The sequence below is a fragment of the Euprymna scolopes genome, chromosome 7, assembly GCF_053919585.1.
Source record: "Euprymna scolopes isolate OS-2025 chromosome 7, ASM5391958v1, whole genome shotgun sequence".
NCBI classification, from domain to species: Eukaryota; Metazoa; Mollusca; class Cephalopoda; order Sepiida; family Sepiolidae; genus Euprymna; species Euprymna scolopes.
This window is the reverse complement of record NC_136488.1, coordinates 39,983,819-40,005,902: the sequence shown is the minus strand read 5'-3', so window position 1 is coordinate 40,005,902 and position 22,084 is coordinate 39,983,819. Positions and strand designations below refer to the sequence as shown.

At 28.7% G+C, this 22,084-nt stretch overlaps 1 protein-coding gene and 1 long non-coding RNA gene across 6 annotated transcripts in view; one reads left to right on the top strand and one right to left on the bottom strand.

Annotated features, from left to right (window-relative positions):
• LOC145279686 (FERM, ARHGEF and pleckstrin domain-containing protein 2-like) overlaps positions 1-22,084 on the bottom strand; it is a 324,554-nt gene that overhangs the window by 14,608 nt on the left and 287,862 nt on the right. For all 4 annotated transcript variants that reach the window (XM_080130959.1, XM_080130961.1, XM_080130960.1 and 1 more), the window contains exons 15-24: positions 21,784-21,873; positions 21,383-21,513; positions 20,374-20,455; positions 18,179-18,365; positions 17,386-17,436; positions 16,458-16,516; positions 13,803-13,874; positions 10,594-10,662; positions 10,403-10,492; positions 7,495-7,580 (exon numbers count right to left, since the gene is read on the bottom strand). In XM_080130959.1, coding sequence (XP_079987085.1) covers positions 7,495-7,580; positions 10,403-10,492; positions 10,594-10,662; positions 13,803-13,874; positions 16,458-16,516; positions 17,386-17,436; positions 18,179-18,365; positions 20,374-20,455; positions 21,383-21,513; positions 21,784-21,873 — 917 coding nt within the window. The remainder of the gene's footprint in view (positions 1-7,494; positions 7,581-10,402; positions 10,493-10,593; positions 10,663-13,802; positions 13,875-16,457; positions 16,517-17,385; positions 17,437-18,178; positions 18,366-20,373; positions 20,456-21,382; positions 21,514-21,783; positions 21,874-22,084) is intronic.
• LOC145279688 (uncharacterized) overlaps positions 1-22,084 on the top strand; it is a 204,181-nt gene that overhangs the window by 31,419 nt on the left and 150,678 nt on the right. The window lies entirely within an intron of this gene.

Here is a 22,084-nt window from a genome sequence, read left to right as displayed (position 1 = left end):
GACATATCAAGTTATATTGAGAAATATGAAAAAAGAGCAACAGAAAGGGGCGTTTTTAGCACTGAAAATCCCGGGGGACACGAACCAGAATTATGCCAGGGTCACCCATACTGGATTTATATTAAGAACAATTTTGGTCAAGTTTCTGAAAAATCTAATGAATGGAGTAAACTGTAATTTTTGGCCATTTTTATCCTCCTTTGAGCCTCTGGAGATGCAACGGGAATTTTTGGCAAAAAATATATTTTACTGTGCACATCTATTTAATGAAATACGATTTGTGGCAAAATTTCAGGAAAAACTAATGGACGGTTATCCGGAATAACGGACGCATGCACGCACGGATGGACACCACTGAAAAGATAGGTCCTTTTCAGATAAATCGATGGACCAAAAAAAAAAAACGTAGCTGTTAGCAAGTGTATATGTGGGGAGGGGGGAGTAATCTTTTGATGAAACAAGTCTTTGATTTGTATCGTCAATCATTCAAAGTGAGAAAAAACAAATCAAACTGAGGAAAAAAAAATGCACATAAGTACTTTGAAAATTTTGCCGAAATTTACTAACAAAAATGAATAAAAAACTAGAATATTACTTTTTCTGACTTGCAGCAGAGGTCTTTTTATATATATATATATATAATTTTTTTTTTTTTTTTTTAAATTCAATTTGTCATTAATTTTTTTTTTCTTATAAGACAATTTGAAAAAAGAAATCAATAATTCTCAATCAACGCATAATGAGTCAAATGTAAAGCTCACCAAAATGTTCTTTTTAACTCTTTACCAGTTGAATCCATTCAAATATTTTTCAAAGTTTTAGGAAATTCCTAAATAAGTTAAATAATTCGTTTCTCTTATTCTATTAATTTTTTAAATGCATCAGTTAATCAAAAAGGGGAGGTAATGATTAACAATTACAAGAGTTATTTCCCTTCTATTGACTATACTAACTGAAATAGTTTACTGAAGTATAATAAAGTTTCAACATAAGATTGTATGGTATCTATTATTAATTTTATTATAAATTTTTATTAAATAAATTTATTTTTTCTATATTTCTTTGTCATTAATTTCTTTTTTAGATTTTCAAACACTTTATAAATATCTACCTAAAAATTGTGCATATAAATAAACTTAAATTGAAATAAGTTAAATAAATTTTTATCTAAATAAAAAAAAAACAAATATAAATTTCTGATAAACAATATGAAACCTGTACAGATTAGATTGATATTGAAGAGATAAAGCAATTATGTCAAGCAGGACATATTCCAATCGATACTGGTTGACCGCTGATGCGTGTCTTATTTGTAAACAAAACATACACAACCCGAGTTGTTTATTCATTGATTTTTAATATGAGGAAAGATTTATTTAAAGAAAAATGGAGGGAAGATACATATTTTATGGGGGAGGGTGTGCATTATTTGGGGGGGGGGGTGAAGAGGTAACAAATTGTTTAATAAACAGAGATCATGATTTAAATGAGAATTTTGGATGCTCACCTTTCCTGTCTTTGGTGAGTGAAGAATAAATTTTTCTAGACATAAGCCATTTTTATGCATCAAATATTAAATACTTTAATTTACACAATTTTTAACAAACAAATGAAACATTCCAGAGATCAGTTTAGAAACTTTATTTTTTTTGAAAGCAACAAGTATAAACGAACTACATTTAAATTTACATTTGTGCAGAGATAATGTCATGCAATTTGAAAAGGGTATTTTTCAGAAACTGCTTTAGATAGGAATCTGAGATCTGCTACAACTGAGCATTGATAAACCATTCATGACGATTCCAACAGCTTTCTATTGTCTGTATAAGCTTGATTTATAGGATTCACAAAATAATGCAAATAGCTTTACAGTATAGGGGAAAGTCCTGAATTGCTCTCCATCGTGCTTTTCACTCATCGATTGTATCATGAGATTACATTTAATATTTAAAAATATTAAAAAATATTTTTTGTTGTTGTTAAGTTAATGTTTTAAAAAAAATAATTAAATAAATATTGAATTATATATACAGAACATACAGAAAATATTTTTTTTCAAAACTGTCCTTGACTTTTTGGCTAGGAGCAAAGTGCAGTATCTGTTCTGATAGTACACTTTATCTTTCCTCTCCTTGGTCGCTAAAAAAAAAAATCACACTCTACATTAATGAATAAATATTTTAAAAATCTTCTTAGACTGAGAGAATTTAATTTTTTGTATTAACTTAGAGTGGCTCTTTCTTGGGAGGCCAAAAGTTTGTGTAATTATTTTTTTTTTTTAAATTAAAAATGTATTTTATAAATCTAAATGAAATATAGGTTGGAAGATCAGACAATAAACTTGTTATAAAAACAATAATTTACCAAGATAACCACAGACATTGTGTATTTTAAGTTTTGTAAAAGAAAAAAAAAGAAAAGTCTACATGAAAAAATATTTAATATTTTTACTTAAATGCCTAAAAGAAAAAAAATTAAATTTAATAATTGTAGAGAATGAATTCTTTAAAATGAAAACTCACACTAGATGCCATCTCTACATTCGTTTATTAAAGTCTTGTTAAAAAAGAAAAAAAAAAAAAAAAAAGAAGCCCAATGCCAAGAAAAAACGCACCATGCATAAAATATATTCACTCCACTTTTCTTGAAATCTTTCTTTTATATTAAAAATCAACGAATAAAACAAATAATTCAGGTTGTGTGTGTGTTTATTTACAAATGACACATTAGCAGTTGACTGGTGTCGATTGGAATATGTCCTGCTTGAGTTTCTTGGCTTCCGAGTCCTTATTCAATAATTGCTCCAAATAGGGATGAGATATTTTATAAGTGATATACAAGTAATTTGCATGTAAAAGAAAATTTGGCCATTTCAAGTATTGAAGCAGAAACTGTTGGAATACATCACTTGTTTTATTTATTTACTTTTTTTATTTGATCAAATTTTACATAAAAGTTTACTTGGCGATAGCTTCCAGTTTGCAAATTAGAAACTGACAAGTAGTGTTTATAAAAAAAATCCCTCAATTTTATACTGCATAAATTTTGGCAGACTTCTTAATTTCACTACTTTATAATTTTGTTAAGAGTTAATCAAATTTCTTTTACCATTAATCTCAAGTCCAAGTGAAAAAGTCATAAAATCAAATGTAATCACATAAGTAGGCCCATCTTCTACATAAAAAAAAGGGTTGATTCGATTATTTGTAATAAAATATTTTTCGGTTATAAAAACCAATTTGATTTTCTGCATTAATAATAAAATGATGAAAAAGTATTGTCAAAACAAAAAACTGTTTTTTGACGAACACCACTTGTCAATTTTTGATTTCAAAAACAAAAGCTGTCACCAAGTATACCTTTTCTCTTTAATCGATTAACCTTGCAGCATCTGCCCTGAAATATAATTCCACTCACTTTTGCATATAGATAGACATTCAAACTTAACATTCATTTTATTTTGGCAATATTGACTAATATGTTAACTTTTGTATTTTTAAATTTACATTTTTTTTTTTTTTGTGCATAATATTAAAAATGTTAAAATATTTTTGGTATATGAAAAACATAACTGTCAATGTTTACAACATTGAATTAAAGTTAGTGTCAACACTTTAGAAAATTATAATTTTCTTTCAGGACAAGAATTGACATTTAAGATCATGTGAATTTCATTTGAAAGAAATTTTTTGTTTAATAAAAAGAATTTAAAAAAATCATAAAACAATATGTGATAACACAACTTTGAAAAATACTTTGTGTTTTTTTAACAATTTTTTAATTTAAAAAAAATTGCAACATTGTATGAAACAAACGTGATTAAAGTAACAAGCAAAAGCCAAAACAAATGGCATAAAAAAAAACAAAAAAACAGTTAAACAAAAATCAAATGCAAAAACTCCTGGACAATGCCATGTAGGTATAATTAGTTAATTATAAATACTCACACATATGAATTTAACCAGAGATATACTCCCTCTATTAAAAAAATATTTAGTACTTTTAATACATGGAAATTACTTAGCTACAAAATCGCATGTCATTAATGTGTGTGTGTGTGTGTGTGTGAGAGACTTGAATCATCCATTAATCTTCTATATAAATAAAATGAACTCATTTTTTCCCGTCTGATTTTGACATTAATAGGATTAAAAATCAAGATATTTCATGCAAATATAATATGCACAAACGGCAGAACAATATCTGAGGTGTGTTATAGGCTTATTATTTCTCAAATTCCTCGATAATCTTAGATTTCTATACTTTTTCTGCTGAGAAGTCACGGCCAAAATCGGTTAAGATCAATGGAAGTGGTAAAATATTTTCTCTCTAATAAATTCCTCCTCCCCCTGCCACCACTTAACACCGTTTGGGGATCGTTCACAAGGAACAGTTGAGAAGAAAACACCGGTTTGGCTTCGTAGTTCTTTCATGTGAAGTTATTTAAAATCACTAAACTAAGCTGCAGTGCTCTGTGGCGTAGTGGTTAGCGTGCTGGACAATTCACATTATATTTTCACGTTCGCGCCGACCTACCGTAGTCGTTTTTTTTTGTTTTTTTTTTTTCCTAAACAACTGGAATGGACTTTTCTTGGTGGCCGAACTGTTAACGTTGCAGATGTTTTTTTTTTTTTTTCACACTTTATTTTCCTACTTTTACTCATGACTCCGGGTTTGATCCTTCCTACTTACCTACCATAACATTTTTTAAAACTCCCTCCCCGCCGTCCCGGAAACAAACACTCGGGCAACGCCGGGTACCCCCGCTAGTTGATTATAAAACATTCACAAAGTTTGTGTGTCATGATGCTTACACACACACACACACACTGCACCAGATATAATAATGGTGATATGCTTTAACATTTTATGATATTCAATTTTGGAGATTATGCTTAAGTAAAGTGACATTTATAGGAATAAATTTTGAAAATGTCTGTAAACCTTTCGACAAGTTTCTTGGGGAAACAATGAGAAACCTGTGCACTTCCAATCAAAGCCCTGAACCCCTATTAATATTTCTATTATTCTAATTTCTATAATGTTTAAGTTATAAATAAAATAAAGTATTACATATTTCCTTTTGGTGAACATGAAATATACTTTGCATAATGTAGTTTCAAAAAATATATATATTGGTTATAGGAGTCGATCACTAAAACCCTACATAGAGTTTGTGAACAAAAAGACAGAAACTATAATTTTATATATAAACTAGCAAAGTGACCCAACGATATGATGGAATTGAATGGTGATCAATGAATGTTTCACACACCCATATTTTTATTGTCATTCAAAAATGGGTGGTTTCACAGATTTCAATCAATTTGATTGATTACCTGCTCTAGTTGGAGCCCCATCGCGATGCACCAGGAGGTAGCTCACATGCCTCCTCGCAGTGAGGCAGTTCACAATATATTGGAGTCTACATTGCACTGTAGAGAACCTACTGTTGATTTTATAAAGATATTTTTTCAAATATAATGGCTTTCATTAAAGTTTAAAACGCAAAAGTCAAGTATCATACTTCAATTGTGCTCTGAACAAAAACATTTCAAACACACTTGTCATATCAAGTAACCTACTGTTGGTTTTATATGTCTGGCCTTACTAGTTGTGCAGTGATCATGGCTTGAATTTAAGTTTACAAGGAAAAGGTCAAGTATCATACTTCAATTGTGCTTTAAACAGAAACATTAATTTCAAACATGTGTATTAGTAGTATTATATCTTGATTTTTATCTTCGTAAGCTAGTATAAAAGTGGTGCAAAACTGTTTTATTTCGGAAATTGATAGGATTGTTATTCTTCTGGCAAAAATAACGATGTGTGTAATTGGTTATGCCAATCTATTTATATATTTCTATGTACAGGATTAATTATTTAACTAATTAACTGATCATTATGCATTTTGAAATGCAGCTGCTAAATGTTATGTAAGCTATATATTTTTTATTTAGTTTTATGCCAAGACAGCAAAAACAGGGTGGAAACCCTTCATGAAAATCAAATATTTCTGATTTTTGTGACATTTGGCAAAAACTAATTATTAGATATAAATTAATAAATATTCCTCAAATTTAACTTCCCTTTGGGGTATTTTAAATGAGTTTAAGGCGAATAATATAGGCACAATCTCCTATTTGAAAATTCAAATATTTCAGACAAGCTGGCAACCCAGCGTTGCCCAGTCATACAATATGCTTAAACATATTTTAATTTATGCAGATTGCGTATGTATTATTATAAAAGTGATAATTTATCCAGTGGACTAATTTGCAAAAAAATTTTTTTTTAAATAATGATAATGTCATTCATCAAATTCAGTGTTTGTTTACAATATCATGTCAGCTGATATTTGGGCTTGACCATAAGTCACCTCCGATTAATGTTTAGTTTTAAAATATTCAAACAAAAAAATGATTTGTGGCAATTTTAAATGGTAACTCGTTTTTTTGTTTTTTTTTATCGTAAATTGAACTCAAAAAGGAAAAATTAAATTAAAATGGTGAGATACATCCAGGCTGGAACAGAGGATCATTCTGATCTGTAGTCGAATGCTCTATTACTAAGCTATATCTTTTTAAGAAGAAATAATATGCTTAAATTTTATTATCTCCCTTGAACAGTTTAACATAAAATTATTCTTTTTTATCTATAAGAGTGAAAAGCTATTTTTATAATCAAATTTTTTCAATTTTCGATACTTATTGGATGAATTTCTAGACAATACATATGTAAGAACACTGCCAGACATATAAATTAGCTTTGTGTGATATTTTGAAAAAATTGGCTCAGTTTTATAGTTTCAAATGTAAGGTCGTATAAATTTCAATTTATCATATATTACAGCCTTTGAGCTGAAAGCTATATATTTAATAGGAAATATAAAACCTTTAAATTTTCTAAAGTGTTGTTTCTCTTCTTTTGAATAGTTGGTATCCACTTTCTAAAATTGGAAATCCTCAAAATATAACCATTGCAGCTGAAGAAAGACACCAAATTTCTTTCAATTCTTTATCATCTAAAATGTGGCCATTATCTTTTTGCTACATATTTGGGTATGTTCTTATCTGCTGAACCAACTTTTATTTCAAGAGATTATTCTATGAATAGTAGAGAGGACAAATGGGAAAAATTGTTTTCAAGTTTTATTCCAAGAAAGACTTGGTTTCAACTTTCTTTGATGATGTTGACTTTAAAATATCTGAAAGCAAGCCTCAGTGTGAGCGGGTTTATAGTGAAACAAGGGTTGAACAAGTCGTAACGAAACCTTTCTGAGTCTTTAATTCATCGGCAATGAAAATTTCAAAATGATTGGAAGCAATGCAGGAATAAGAATAAAACTAGAGTTTTCCTTATTCTAAGAATCTAGTAAAAGGATGAAACTGACAGATATATAATTACAAAGTTCTAACTAGCTACATCTAAAAAAAAAAAATGTTTCTATCTTTTATTTTTATGAAAAGCAAACAAAAAAGAAACCTCACCAACCTGGCAGCTACAAGAATGCATTTGTTTCCACCATAAATTGTGAAGCTATTTGCAACGGCAACTTTAGAAATGTCAGATTCCTCGACCTGCAAACAAATAAAGCATAGAAGCATCTAATAGATGGCTACATAGAGAATAATAAAAATGTCTCCAAAAACTAAAATGCACAAGTACCAAAAAAAAAAAAATAAAATAACCATGCAAAAATATCTGAATGTACCTTTGATATAGTCATCAAGTCATTACTCATAATGTTTTAAGTGTGTGTAAAGGAGGTAGAGACTTGAACGCAACTCTCTAGAAATCATTACAGATAGTAACAATATAAATGTTGCATTCTAATGAATGGTGAATTATGTCATTATCTTGATTGTATATAAAGATAAAGAATTACAATGTATTTGATTATCTACCCACAAAAAACAACTAGACAATGAAGAATTTGTTTTGTTATTTTTCATGCCTTTTCAATTGAAAAATAAAACAAATATCTTGCATGATTTTAACTAATTCAGAGAAGTTTGGAGAGAATGAACAAAGCTCAAGGTATTGCTGTTCAAGCTTTTTCAACAATAACAAAAAAGAATCAAACATTCATTCTATTTAGACACATTTCATGGAGTCAACCTCAAATTGCTTTCTTTCAAACATACAAATAAATAATTTCTGTAATTATCAGAGGAAATGTGTGAATTGGATGAGTTTTTATCTAAATATGCATATATTGAAAAAGGGATTTAATTAGGTTTTGTAAATATCAATTCTAGTCAGACACAAAACAAATGAAATTCACTTGCAACATTAACCTGTTAATAATAATAATATTCAATGGTTAGACACTATTTAATAGAAGGAAAATGTCTTATGCACTGCTACTTGGTCTTATGATTCAAACTAGTTAGTTTTTTATAAAACAAATATACATGCAAAAGAAAAAAGAAAGAATTTGACAGAATATAGTTTATAATACACTGGCATATTGCCCTGGAATTAATAAGGACCTCTGTGTGAAGAGCATGCTGTTAAATTGATGACTTATTTCCCTTAAATGAATCTACACACAGTGTAGATTCATTTAAGGTAAACATATTGACTGCTAAAGTGATATGAACCAGTGAATGTGAAGGCAGTAGAAAACATTTGGAACTACACACTGTTACCAAATGTTTAATGTTGCCAACAACTAATCCACTTTACACCTTGAAGTTAATATGTCGGCTTTAAATAGTTAACACTTCTTACATCTTCCTTAAAAGAAGTACTGTACTTTGGGGTAATTGTGCCAACTAGCTAAAAGTGCTCTTTTGGCAACCACGCGTATAAAGAGCACTTTTATTAGTTGGTGCAATTACCCCAAAGTATGGTAACAGTTGTGTTATTTGCTATTAGTACCCTGTATACTGCTTCTAATACCATTTTAATTTCATTAATTTTCAAGAAAATAAAATAAAATGTTTATATTGTTTGAATGTACAGTGCAAATTTAGAATAATCTATATATCTATAAAAGTGAAAATGTCTGTCTGTGTACATTTCCCTACCAAATAACTGTCAATTTCGGTTTAGAGACTTGAGATTTGGGAAAATCGTTTTAATCCGTTTTCAGCCAGAAATTTGGCTGTCAAGGGTTCAAAATTCGACGATTTGACCTTTGAAAACTTTACCAAACTCCTCTGCCAATTTTTGGTCTAAACACTAGAAATTTTAAATGTAGGTTACCTATACATGAGTATAAACTTAATATATATATATACATATGCATACAAAGTTATTAAGAGTACATAGGACCTGGGCAAAGCCAGGCTGAACTGCTAGTGCAATATAAAATGAATACTTGTGCTTGATCTTAGCTTTGTCTGATAATGAAATTGAAAACAGAAACAACTATGAGCATATTGTCACATATGAGTAAGCACCCCACCACCCTCCACCATAGGAAGGACCATTTCATTTACTGTTTAATGAACAGTGTGTGAGAAGGATATTTGATTAGACCTATGTTTTTTTAACAGTGTACAAGGGATTTGTGGGTGAAGTATAGACACATTACTGTTGCCAGGTCCTCCCCTGACCACTTTTTTTTACCCAGAAAAGGCAGTGATTGGTTGGTTGAACTGATGTGGGAGAAAAAGAGAAAGAAAAAGAAAAGTTGGCAAACACAAGCATAAGAAAAAGGAAGGAATTGTTCTTATCTGTTGAAAACAACATCAAGGAATAAATGCTAACCATCACAAATTTGAATCCTGAATGTATTTCTGTTAAAATAAAAACCACCCCAAAACTGTCCCACCAGGACTCTTAACTTTATGCTGGATTACTCCCTATATCACATCACTATTGTGTAAATCGATAATTTCTTTTGTACACTGTTTTCTGAGATTGAATGGAACTGTTTTTCTTCCTGTTTCAATATAAGTTAAATCCCCTCTCATTTGTAGTGTTTGAAATTTTTTTGTTCTTTATATTTCCTCTTAATTATTTGCGGTTTAATAAATATCTATTATTTTTATTACATTGTGTTGTCTTTTGCATGCTCGTTCTGTTTACCTTTCTCTACATGAGGTTCTAAACTGGAGAATTCCCTCCTCCATGTTCTGTCTTTAACTTGGAACCCAGGGACCACTACGAACCAATTCCAGATATTTAAAAAAATTCTTTATTATCATTATGTATATGCTATTGTAGTCCCCAACGAAGGCTAAGTGTGACAATACAAAAATGATTGGTCAGTATCCTACTTTGACATTTCAGTTGATTTAAGTAGGGTAAGTGTCTCATTAATACATTTTTCAGCATTAAAAAAAAAAAGTCAGTTTATTTAAGAATTGATTGTTTTTCATATGATATTAAGATTTAAAAGCTGTTATTTGATTCTTGAATCTTGAATGTGAATAAAAATTTGACTTGCCATCATTCCACGTAAAGGCAGTTGGCCGTGAACTTTGAACTGCAAAAGTGATGTTGCTGTTCGACTTGTATAGATGAGCATGTCTGAAAACTAAAAATAAAACACCATCAGAATTCATTTAAACATGATCTAAAATAACCAATCAAACTTAATGAACAAATAAAATGTGATAATTACTGTTACTCACTCACCAAGAAAAACATTCTCTGTTGGTAACCTTTCCGAGAAAATTTCTGTAGACAACCTTCTCGTATGAAGTCCTGAAAAGAAGAAATCATGAAGGAAACGTTAGAAAAATTTCATGATTCGCAAAGGAAATGGAATCATGTTATCACTTTCCAATTTTTGTTGTTGGTAATTATCATTTCATGCAGATAGAATTGCTTTAATGACAGGAGAAAATCATAATTGATCACTTGAAAGGAGAAGGCCAAAGAAAACATGGGAGGATTTGATGAGGATGGATTTGAGAAAAAAATACAGATTAGTTTGAAAATGCAATTTCTAGAAGCCATCCAGCATATAAAATAGATGTCTGTCCATGAGTTTTATGTTATAATTGAACTTAAAGAAAGTGTCATTTTTTTATGCTTTATTTTGATATGAAAATAAAATGGATGTTAATTAAATGCATTTTTGAAAATAACATGTGCATTCTAATTTACCTATTCCATTGAAATAATTTGAACAATTAAATCATTTGAGTAAAGAACTTTGAGCACATCTTTGAAAACATTATTTACGCAAATTAATTTGAAAATTTAGAAAAATGAATGTGATAACATTTTTTATTAAATTATTAAAATCTTTTTTTTTTTTTTTTTTTTGAGACTTTCATAGTTAAAACAACTTATACATAGAAAAAGACTTTACAAATTAAAACAAGCCTCGTTTTTGTTTACATATGAATGCAAAATAAATTGACAGCTGAGCTTTGAACAGCAAAAATGAAGGAACTGAAAATATTTTCAAATTATTTGTTTAGTAAATAAAGATACATACTCTGTCAATTCAGTTAATTATCAATATTGTTTCATGATTTCCTTTTCGTATTTCTTGATAGAATTTATTTTCCTCAATTTTGTATTAAATGTAAGCTTTTAATTTTGTGAATGTTAATTTATTTTTATTCAATTTATTTAGATTTATAACAAATTTAAACTGACTAAAAATGTTACTATAGGAAATATTTTTTTATAGTTTAAGAGACTTTTTAAAATAAAATTCAAAAATGAGTTTTTAACTGTTAACCATTATTTATTTAAAAGTTAAAAAAAATAAAAATTTATAAGATTGTATTGTAAACCAACAGTAATTGTTTCTCTTTAAAATATAGTTTATCTTTCATTATTTTAAAGATTTTTTAGAAGACGTAGAAGTAATTTATCTCACCTGATAAAACAATTTTTTGGTGTTTTATTATATTCTTTGCTTATAAATATTTTTTATAAATCCATAAAATATAAAACCAGTTCATTATAATGTGGTTGATTTGTGATCGACAAATACAATTAACTGAACTCACCTCCTTCCTGGATTTAAAAATAATTATTAGGTAGAGTTTGATAAGAATTTGAACTCTAAAGTAACAGATTCAATTTAAAGACCGTTTCAAAAAAAACAAAAAACAAAACATACTTTAGCATTTTTTAAACTGAATTTAAGCTGATTTGAATTTGGGCTTATTTTTTTACACAATCTCTTTTGTACTTCGTTTTAAATGTTATTCAAGTAAAACTGATTTAATGTTAAAATAATATTTGAATAAAGCATGTTTATTTTTTGTTTTTAGAAAGTAGAAATCAGTGGTAAAAAAATATGACTGCAAAACGGGTATTCTATTATTAAAAGAAATTATTATAATCAACCAATAATAATATATTTAAAAAGTACTAGTGGGTTACATTCTAGAGAAAAGGGATTTTCAGCTGAATCTAATAACAATGTTAGTTTCATCCATACACTGAAAGTACAACTCAATATCTTGTTTGGGAATTGTGAGCTCATATTTTTATATATAAATTATGTAGAATACGCTTTCCATGTTGAACATTTCAACTTGATTGTAGATTACCTTTTAAATTATCTTCATTGTATTGAAATAGAAGAGTTCTTTTCCTTTGTAATAAGTTTTTAGAGTGATTTCCCTTGTTTCTTGTTGCTGGTGGTTATTGGCTGGGAAAACAAAGATGATGGTTTGGACAAATGGACATGTGCTCATAACTGGATTTATGTAACAAGTAAACTAACAATCAACATCCTCTCGTGGACGTTTCTATATGTTAAAACGCGACCATTGCTCATTACACACAGAATGTATTTAGATTCCCTTTCTCATATTTCAACTTTTTTTTTTTTTTTACATGGGGGTCATCACTTATCAATGCCCGAAGGCCACTCAGGGATAAGGGTTATTGCGTGTACAGTAATCAATGAGATAGTATTGTAGTAATCATTAGTATTGGGGGTTTTGATAGAGTGTCTTACTTAAGGGGGCGGTTTGTCAGGAGTTTGTTTATGTTGGACTTGAATATGTCCAAGTTGTAGTCAGATGGGAAACATGCAAGCGGCAGAGAGTTCCACTGGCGTGCAGTTCTAAGAAAGAAGCTTTGTTCATGGAATCTGTTTGGATTTAGGCACAGATAAAGAGTGAGGAAATAACTTATTTTTTTGTGCTGTTTGAATGTTTCTCTCATGTATTTTCATGTAAATAAATAATTGTATTGAAACTCTAAGTTGGTTGTCAATCAAAATTGGAATAAGGATTCTAGACATAAGGATTAAGTAGCATTATATCTTGATTTTAATCTATATAAATAGTGCCAGACTATTTTCAATCTGAACACAGGATCCTGACTTTAGGACCAGTAAAGAGTAAAGGAGTTATTCTAAAACTCTATACAAAAAATAAAGTTTTTCTTTTATTTACTAAATGCTTCACTTTTCATATTAAAATTTATATTTACTTTATGGCATGATTTAATAATAAAAAATAGTAAAGTTAACAATTATGTCTGACCATAACAGACTAACAACATATGCCGAGTCAGTCTATAGTGTAAGTAAAATAAAATTCTATTAAAAACATTTTTTTTTATTCTAATAAAAATCTTGCAGTATTAATATTTTAGTATTAAATGATTTATAATTGTTTTTATTTCAATAAAAACATTTATCCATTGAAAGAATAGTGTGTATTTCAATTAGTTTTAGATGAAAAAAAAAATTGTTTGACATCTAATGTTCTATTAAATTTTATTTTAATAACTACTGAATGATAATTCAATTTTATATTTTAATGTAAAAAAAAAAAAGAATAAATAAACTACTAATGAAATAAAAAGTTAAAAAAGAAAACAAAAAAAATCCTTCACAATCCATAATAAGTGGATTTACTCACCCGATCAGGATGTACAAGACTGTCAATACCAACAAGATCTCTTTGAAGTTCTATCAGTTTTTGAAGATTATCCTAAAAGGAAACAACAACAATAATAATGGAACATTCCACTGCTGACATTTTGCGCAACATCTTAAACAATAAAAATGAATTTAATAAAGAAATAAAACGTGAGAAAGAGAGATTGTAGAAAAAAAAATTGTCTTGATGGATAAAAACAACCATTTTCTGATTCCTATACGCTGCCAATTAAAATAGACTTGACCATTGACAGGAAATGTCTTAAAACAAATCATTAAGTTTGTGTGTGCACACATTCAACTCCTAACCAACTCTACAGATAATAGAACTCTTTCCTCATATTTAAGTAAAAACAAACATTGTATGTCTATCCACTTTCCATGCTTTTACCATCCAATTCACGACACCAAAATTGTTTGATAGTAAAATAAGACTAACCATAACTTGATTGCATCTAACCACTTGAGCCCGATTTTTAGACAACTGAATTGAATGTTAAACTATTAAACTGTTTATAATTGAATGTGATGAAGACTTATGTCACAGCAATAATTCATGCTAAGTAAATATTGCATTTATCTTTTTATGATCTAAAATTTATATATTATAATTTGTTACATTTAGAATTTGATCTGAACAAAGAGTTCAAATCTCATATTTTAATATGAAATTGGGAGGAGATGCAATTAATATTGTGGTCATGATTTTTTAACTAAAAGCAATCACCTCTTATCAAGGCCAAATGCCACTCAAGAATAAGATAGAATGATTGTCAGAACCAATTTTGAACATATTTCGTTTGAAGTGAAAGGTGTAGTAGTTTATCAAAATAAGGAGCTTCATCAAGGAGAGAGCCATTCATTTTGATTGGGACAAAAAACAGATCCAGGTGTTAGTGATGAAAGGAGAAAAGCTTGGTTTTAAAAATGTTAAAAGTAACAAACCACCTTTTCCTCTAGTCTACACTGTGCTTAAGATCAGAAGAGTGGGAATCAGTAACAATTTGATCACCAATGCTCTTCGATGTGCTGTCATAGACAGACAATCTTCAACTAGTATTAAATATATTGTTAATAGTAACTTATAACTTTAAATATCTTTTACAGAAGCTCTTTTGATTGCAAGAATTAAGAGCAGATGGAATAAATTAAAGGAATTTTTGCTTTTTTTTTTTTTTACACAGTGATCACCACTTATCAAGGCCCGGAAGCCACTCAGGGATAAGGGTTATTGGAAGTACAATTAATAATTAATAAATAGCAAAGCATTACTACTGTTGACCAAGACAAGAGTCAATCAGGCATATGTAAACAATGTGATGATATAGTGAAGTAAAACCTGGCTGGTGAGGGTTGAGAACATGCATTGCATAAAAAGAAACCATATGAGAATATTACAATGGATGGGTAATGTGAATCTTAAAAACAAGCTTAAATTTGATGTCTTCAAAGAAAGATTACATCTGAAAGTGTGCAGAAGATAGTCTGTGATGGTGTAGTCAAGTTGAAAGAATGCATAATAGTTTTTGGGTTAGTAGATGTAAAACAGTTATCGGATCTGATTCAGTTCAAAAGAGAAGGCCAAAGCGAAAGTGATAAAAATGGATTTGAGAAAAAGAGGGATAAATAAAGACCTGGCCAGAGATAAGTTAGTTTGGAAGCATGTAATACAGATGTCAAATCAAATATGATGACAATGATTTCATTTAAAAATGTTTCAGATAATTTAGAGCAATTCTAAATTCTCAATATAAAAAATAATGGTATAACACAGAACAATATGATGCAATTTGAATGTATGAAATAATTTTAATAAAAATGAAGAATTGTCAAATAGTGTCCCACCCTCTTCTTTCCAGAATGGTCAAGATGTTTTCATGAATTAAACACAAGAAGTAACATCTAAAAATTTAAGTTTCAATGAATTAAATGGATTGCAAATGTTTTTTGGCCACCCAACAAAAGGAGGGTGGACCTGTAAATTCACCCTTGTCTGTTCATCCGTTCATCTGTCTGCACTTTTTTCAATAACTACACCTTGGAATTTCTTAAAATTTTGCACAAACATTAAACATGATATGAGTAAAAAAAGTAACAGAACGGATTTTCCGGGAAAACTCTTTTGTAATATTCAAAGTTGTCAGGGGAAGATGGTGAACATTTAGTGTGATTTCCCCACCCCTCCATTGACCGTTTGTATGAAACTAACAGTATGTGTTTTGTCCTTAGTTGAAGTAAGAAAAAAATCTGTAACTAGAGAAAGAGTAAAAGAATGCTACACACCTTTTTTAACTCTTCTATTGCTGTCCATGCCCTTCCCCCCCCCCTCTCGGCAACACTGAATTCACTCTAAATGAAACTTTCTCCCTAATCATCAACAAATCTATGAATTGTTTTTTCTGTTTTTGATAAGCCTCATGTCAACTTTCTTCTTAGATTGTTATAGATTCATTTTAAAGTTTGATGAATGTACATGCAATGTTGCAGATGTAAAAAGTAGTCAGGATTCATGTAAAATAGATGTGATTTACTGTTGAGATGTTGAAACATGACATAAAAGTAATCAGCTTTATCAATTGATCCATCAAGAACAAAAGAGAGATATACATAAGTCTTAAAATAAAAAGATACTTACCACTTTTTGCATTTTATCTCGAAATTGATTGATTACTTCAAGGATATTATTAAGAGCAACTGAAATAGAAGAACACAATCGATTTGAATTATAGAATGCTTAATACTCGGTTGCATTGAACAACTTTAAAATATAGAACACATTACAATGAGACTACTTCCTTGCAGACTATAAGAGCCAGTTTTAAATCCGATGTCATCATAGGTTTTCAAATTTTGTCGATTTCATTTATCATTTTCAATCATCTTATAATTTCTATCATTCAACTAAAATTCCATCTCATTAACCCTTAAATGGCTGATAAGTGGTGACTTAGAAAAATAAAATAAAATTTGAAAGTTAAAGAAAGAAAACTCATTTTATCAAAAGTTTTATTCAGTATTAACCTTTTTCTATACAAAATTGTGAAAGTTTAAAATATAAAATCAGCAATTGTTTATTTGTTCAATTTAAACAAATTTCTTTACTAAAATATTTAAATTTTAGAAAAATAATTTGGCTTTTGACACTTAGAATCAAAACTAGATTCAATTACTATTCCTTTTCAAGATGGATAAAAAGCTATGCTGATTTGTGCAGTTTTTATGTTGTTAAATCACACCTGTGAAAGAAAGCTCATCTGTTGCTTTAATTTCCGTTAGTCTTGTACACATTTATACACTTGCTAAATATATTCTAAAGCAGTCACACATTAAGTACTAACTTGCCTCAATATTGTTCAACTCAGGTGATCCATTCAACACCCGTGTGTATGTGATTTATCACAAAGATAAAATATAGATTCTTCTTTAATGAATTGGATGATAAACTGAAAAAGCTTAGTCATCAGAAGAGTATGTGTTTGAAATTATTATTATTATTATTATTAAAAAAAAAAAAAATGCAATTTCTCAAATATTTTCGACATCAATCATTGCTTTTAACTCACCTTGACAGTTATCATGATCAGGATGATCTTGGTTATAATGTTTTATTAATCCTAAAAAAAAAAAAAAATTTCATATATAAAACAATCAGAGAAACCATTTTTATACAATACAAGCATTTGTATTTTTTTATTCATAAGATTTTAATAAAAAAAGCATTATTTTAATGTAAATATAAACAAGAAAAAGAAAACATTTGTAATAATCAAAATATAATCATTTGTCAATTTAAAATGCATTTAAACATGCCATTTTAAAACTCTATAATGTGAGTTTTTGGCTTTTCATGAAATAAAAAAAAATTATATGTAAATAAAACTGATTTGTGTTGAACTAAATTTAATATTTATTTCTTTGTAGTCAAAACAAAAATTAAATTTGAATTGTATTTTGTGAAAATTTTTTCAATTAGGTTATCTTTTTTGGGATTTTGCAATAACTTTTTACCCATATTTTTGAAAATACAAGAAACATTTTGTTAATAACTAAAAGAAAAACAACATGACTGACTATTAATAGCTTTTTCATTGAAATTACATAATGAAAATTCCAGATTCATTTTGAAAAAGTATTATGTATTTGAATATTTTATTCTGTAGATAAGCACGAAACAAATGACTGAAGATAATACTAACTTAATTAAAAATATGATCATATATGTTTATATTCAATTCAATTCTATAAAATTGAACCATTTAGAAAGTGACAAGTCAGTAGAAAGCATGACAAAAACAACTTCTTATACAGAATGTCTTGAAGGAACACGAATTTCTAAATGGGATTGGAAATACTTACTTTCCAGAATGAGTTTATAGTGCAGCAGTCGTTGTCCTGGCTTAAGAAGAAATGTATTTAAAGGCAAATAGCAAGCTTTTTCTGCTTCAAATTCTTTGTACAGTTGTTCAAATTCTCGATTTCTCTTGAGAGTCAATTCCAATTCACTCAACATTTCTTCTAATCTGTCCAAATAGTTTTTATAAGTCTTCAGGACAAAAAAAGGAAAAAAAAAAACAGAATTATACTTTATAGATGAGACATGATATTTCATTATTTATGGATATCTATTTACTCTGAATCATTCACACCTCTCTTTCTCTCAGTTGTATAATAAAGGCAAATGATTAAAATAAAGTATAAAAATCAAAATAATAGAAAAATAAATATAAGTAGCAATTCTCATGGAGGAGTTTAAATTAAGATTTGCTATAAAGAATAGAATGATTATAGAATGTCAATTGAAAGAAAACTTATGAAATCCATAGCTTTTTGAAATATATGTATTTGAAGTCAGAAAATTTGTACCCCCCCCCCCCAAAAAAAAAAAAATCATTGATGTTTCCTTGATAAAATTTCTTTAGATTATAAAAAGAAAAAATCTATTCAAGATAAGTAATATTTGCAGGTGACTATTATGAAAGTATTGCATATTACATTTGTCGGATTTAAAAAATATCTAGCAAAATATTTAAATTTTCAGCATGTCAGAAGTTTTTATAAAATGATCTAATAAAAAGTGGTTAGTTTTACAATTGGTCTCATCTTTTAATCCAAAACAAAGTGTTTATTCACACAAGTGAAAAATATAAATTATATATCAAATTTTAAGGAATTTAATTACAAGCGTGCCCATTCAATATTTACAAAAAGATTGGATCGATTTAAATTCTATTTAAAAAAAATTTTTTTTAATACTTATATTCATACTAAACACTGAGAGATAATGAACTACTGTAAATTAGGGTTAGATTTATAGGGTCATCATAAGGGGAGTTGTGCAACAAGGTGCTTGTTCACATTACATTTAAATGTATGCATGGATTTTGCTGATTGTCCGGTTAGTTGAGAATATTTACATTGGTACAAGTGCAATAAGTTTGTCAGGGCACATGTTCTAGCCTGGTAGAGGGAGCTCACATTCCTTGAACAAATTTAGCAGTATTTTCTTTGTACTTGTTCCATTTTACTTATGAATGGAATTCTGAACTCTCAGGTAGAATGATATTAGTTATGCCAATCGGATTGGTTTGGTTTCTTATAATTGTTAAAGGAAAGAAGCTTCGTCTAAGTAGTAGCATTAAATTTTACAGACTGAAGGTCATTTTCTGTTTATGAAGATCAGGAATAATAAAGATAACCAAGGATCCCTGTGGCACACTTGTCTTAATTTCATGTATACAGTCATTGAGGATAACCTTGATCTTTCTATTGGCTAAAAAGGATCTGATTATATTAAATATTCAGCCCATAATAGCATACAAATTAATTTCTATGAGAAAATTGCAAAATCTTGTCAAATGCTTTGGGTATATCAAGTGCTAACACCCTAGCTTCGCCTGCTTTATCCAGTGTATGGTAAATGCATTCAGATATGAGAGTTAGGTCATAATTTTGTGGGTCATTTCTTTCACCAGAATTTTTAAACACTGTTACCATAGAGGCAATTTTCCAGATAAGAGAAAGAAGATTCAACAAGGCATTTGTTATAGAATTTGAAAAAAAAACAAAAAACAGAAACCAGCTCAGCAGAGCATTTTTTTTTTTACTATAGCAGGGATAAAATCAAGCCCACATATGTTGAAGGTTTCATTCTATAAATGGTAAATGTAGCTTCTCTCTGTAGTGTGAAATTTAGAAGGAAGGGGTTGCAGAATTCAAGATGAACCGCTGGGTAAGCAGTTCAACCGTAGGTTGGATATTGGGGGAATTATTGATTACCCATTAAATACCACACTCTTATAGATTTTGCAGAAATCACAAGTTCCTAATTTCTGTAACCCAATGTGTTTTCTGGTTATTTCAGTATACCTAGTTACGGCTATTACATGGTTTCTTGATGCTATCTACGTCTATCTGTAGCTGACTTGTGGCAGTGAAGACTGTAGTCTTAAGATGTAAAACTACTAAAATTCAAAAACAGTACAAATGGAAAAAGTAATATGAGAAATTGAGTGAAAAAAAAAATTGTTGATGTGATTTTCTAAATAACTCACTGGTAAGATCTTGTTAAGTCCTAGTAAGACATCGCCTATCCTCTGTGAATCAGCTACAACATGGGCATTGCTCTTTCCTTCCCTGTTGTTTGATAAGAAAATGGAGAAAAATCAAAGTAAAGTATTTCTCCAAAAAAAGCAAGAAAACATGGACCAATCATATGAAAAAAATTGTTAAATATTATTTCATTTTTAATTAAATAGTCACAAAATAAAAATATTCCATTTTTTTTTTAAAGGGGTAAGGTAGGTTAAAGATCATTTAGTAATTATGCAGGTTAAGAACTGGGTTACATTGGAATTTTCCAGATAATTTATGTAAAATTACAGAAGGTGCCAAACAAAGTTTAATTTTGCTTGCACAAATGTTGGCCAATTTTTTCAATGAATTAAAAAAATATTTCTGTTATTACGAAATTCAATAAAAATTAAAACAAATGAAGCAATGAATGAATAATTAGTGCACAATTTTTATGAAATTTTAAGAAAATCAAAAGTAAAAAAGTTATTGTAAGTTTTATGAATAAATATTTTTTTGAACAACTGATAGTAAAAAAAAAAATTGATTTTTTAAATGATTTTTTTGTTCAAATCAAAATATTTTTTTATAATAAACCAATGATAGCAAATGTTTTCTTAAATGACATTTGCTGCTGTGATTTTATTGGCTCAGTGTTTCAGCAGCTTTCAACATTTTATGTAAACTTCCTGGAAAATTCCGACGATAGCATGGTTCTTATTCTGCATAAGTACTAATTATTCTCCTCATATTAGGATTTCTGTTTGAGAAAAAACTATTTTAAAGGATGATATATACATTTCAGATCCATAAAACAAAACAAATCAAAAGAATAAATAAAATAAATGTAAATTGCAAAATGGAACTAGAAACTATAAAAAGTATCGATGCAGTAAAATGGTATTGTTTTCATGTCAATGCTAAAGTTCAGAAAAATATAGAGAAAGCTTAAAAACAAATTTTAGAAGGTAAAACAAAAAAGGTACTTGCCAAGAAACAATTCTTTGTTCAATATTTTTTAAGAAAGTACAATGGAAATCATAAATGGAGCCCAAAGATGAGAACAAGAGATGTGAAAGGCATTCTGGAATTGTGGTAGAAAGCAGGGCGTTTTTGAAAGCCTTAAAAGAAAAAAAAAGATTTAGTTATAAATACATTGTGTATAAGTAAAGCAAAATATAAGCATAACAGAATATATTGAATAGGCATAAATGCAGTTTCAATAATTTAAAGTAAATTCTGTTTTGATAAAAAAAACTACAAATTATCGAAACTGATTTTAAAAAATAACAAAGGTTTTTATAAAATGTCTTCCTGCAAAATCATTAAATAAAATTCTTTAAAAAAATGTCCTTTTTAATAATAATTAAAAGAAAAAAATCCTATCTCACCTGTGTAACAACTTCTAAATCCTTCTTGAATGTCCTTTCTGTCATCAACAGTTCTTTGGTAATGCAGTAGGATTTGTCAGTTGGGGCACGCTATAATAGACAAACACAACAACAAACATAGAAACATTTGTTATAATTTGTTGCATTTGCCCAGAGACAGAAGGGAGGGGTGCTTCATGTGACTTGAATATATCCATTTTGTCTTTGATTTTTTAGTTTATTTTGATTCAGGGTCATAAATGACTATAGGTCATAAATTTAATAAATCATTATCTTATATATAATCTAAAGTTAGAATTTC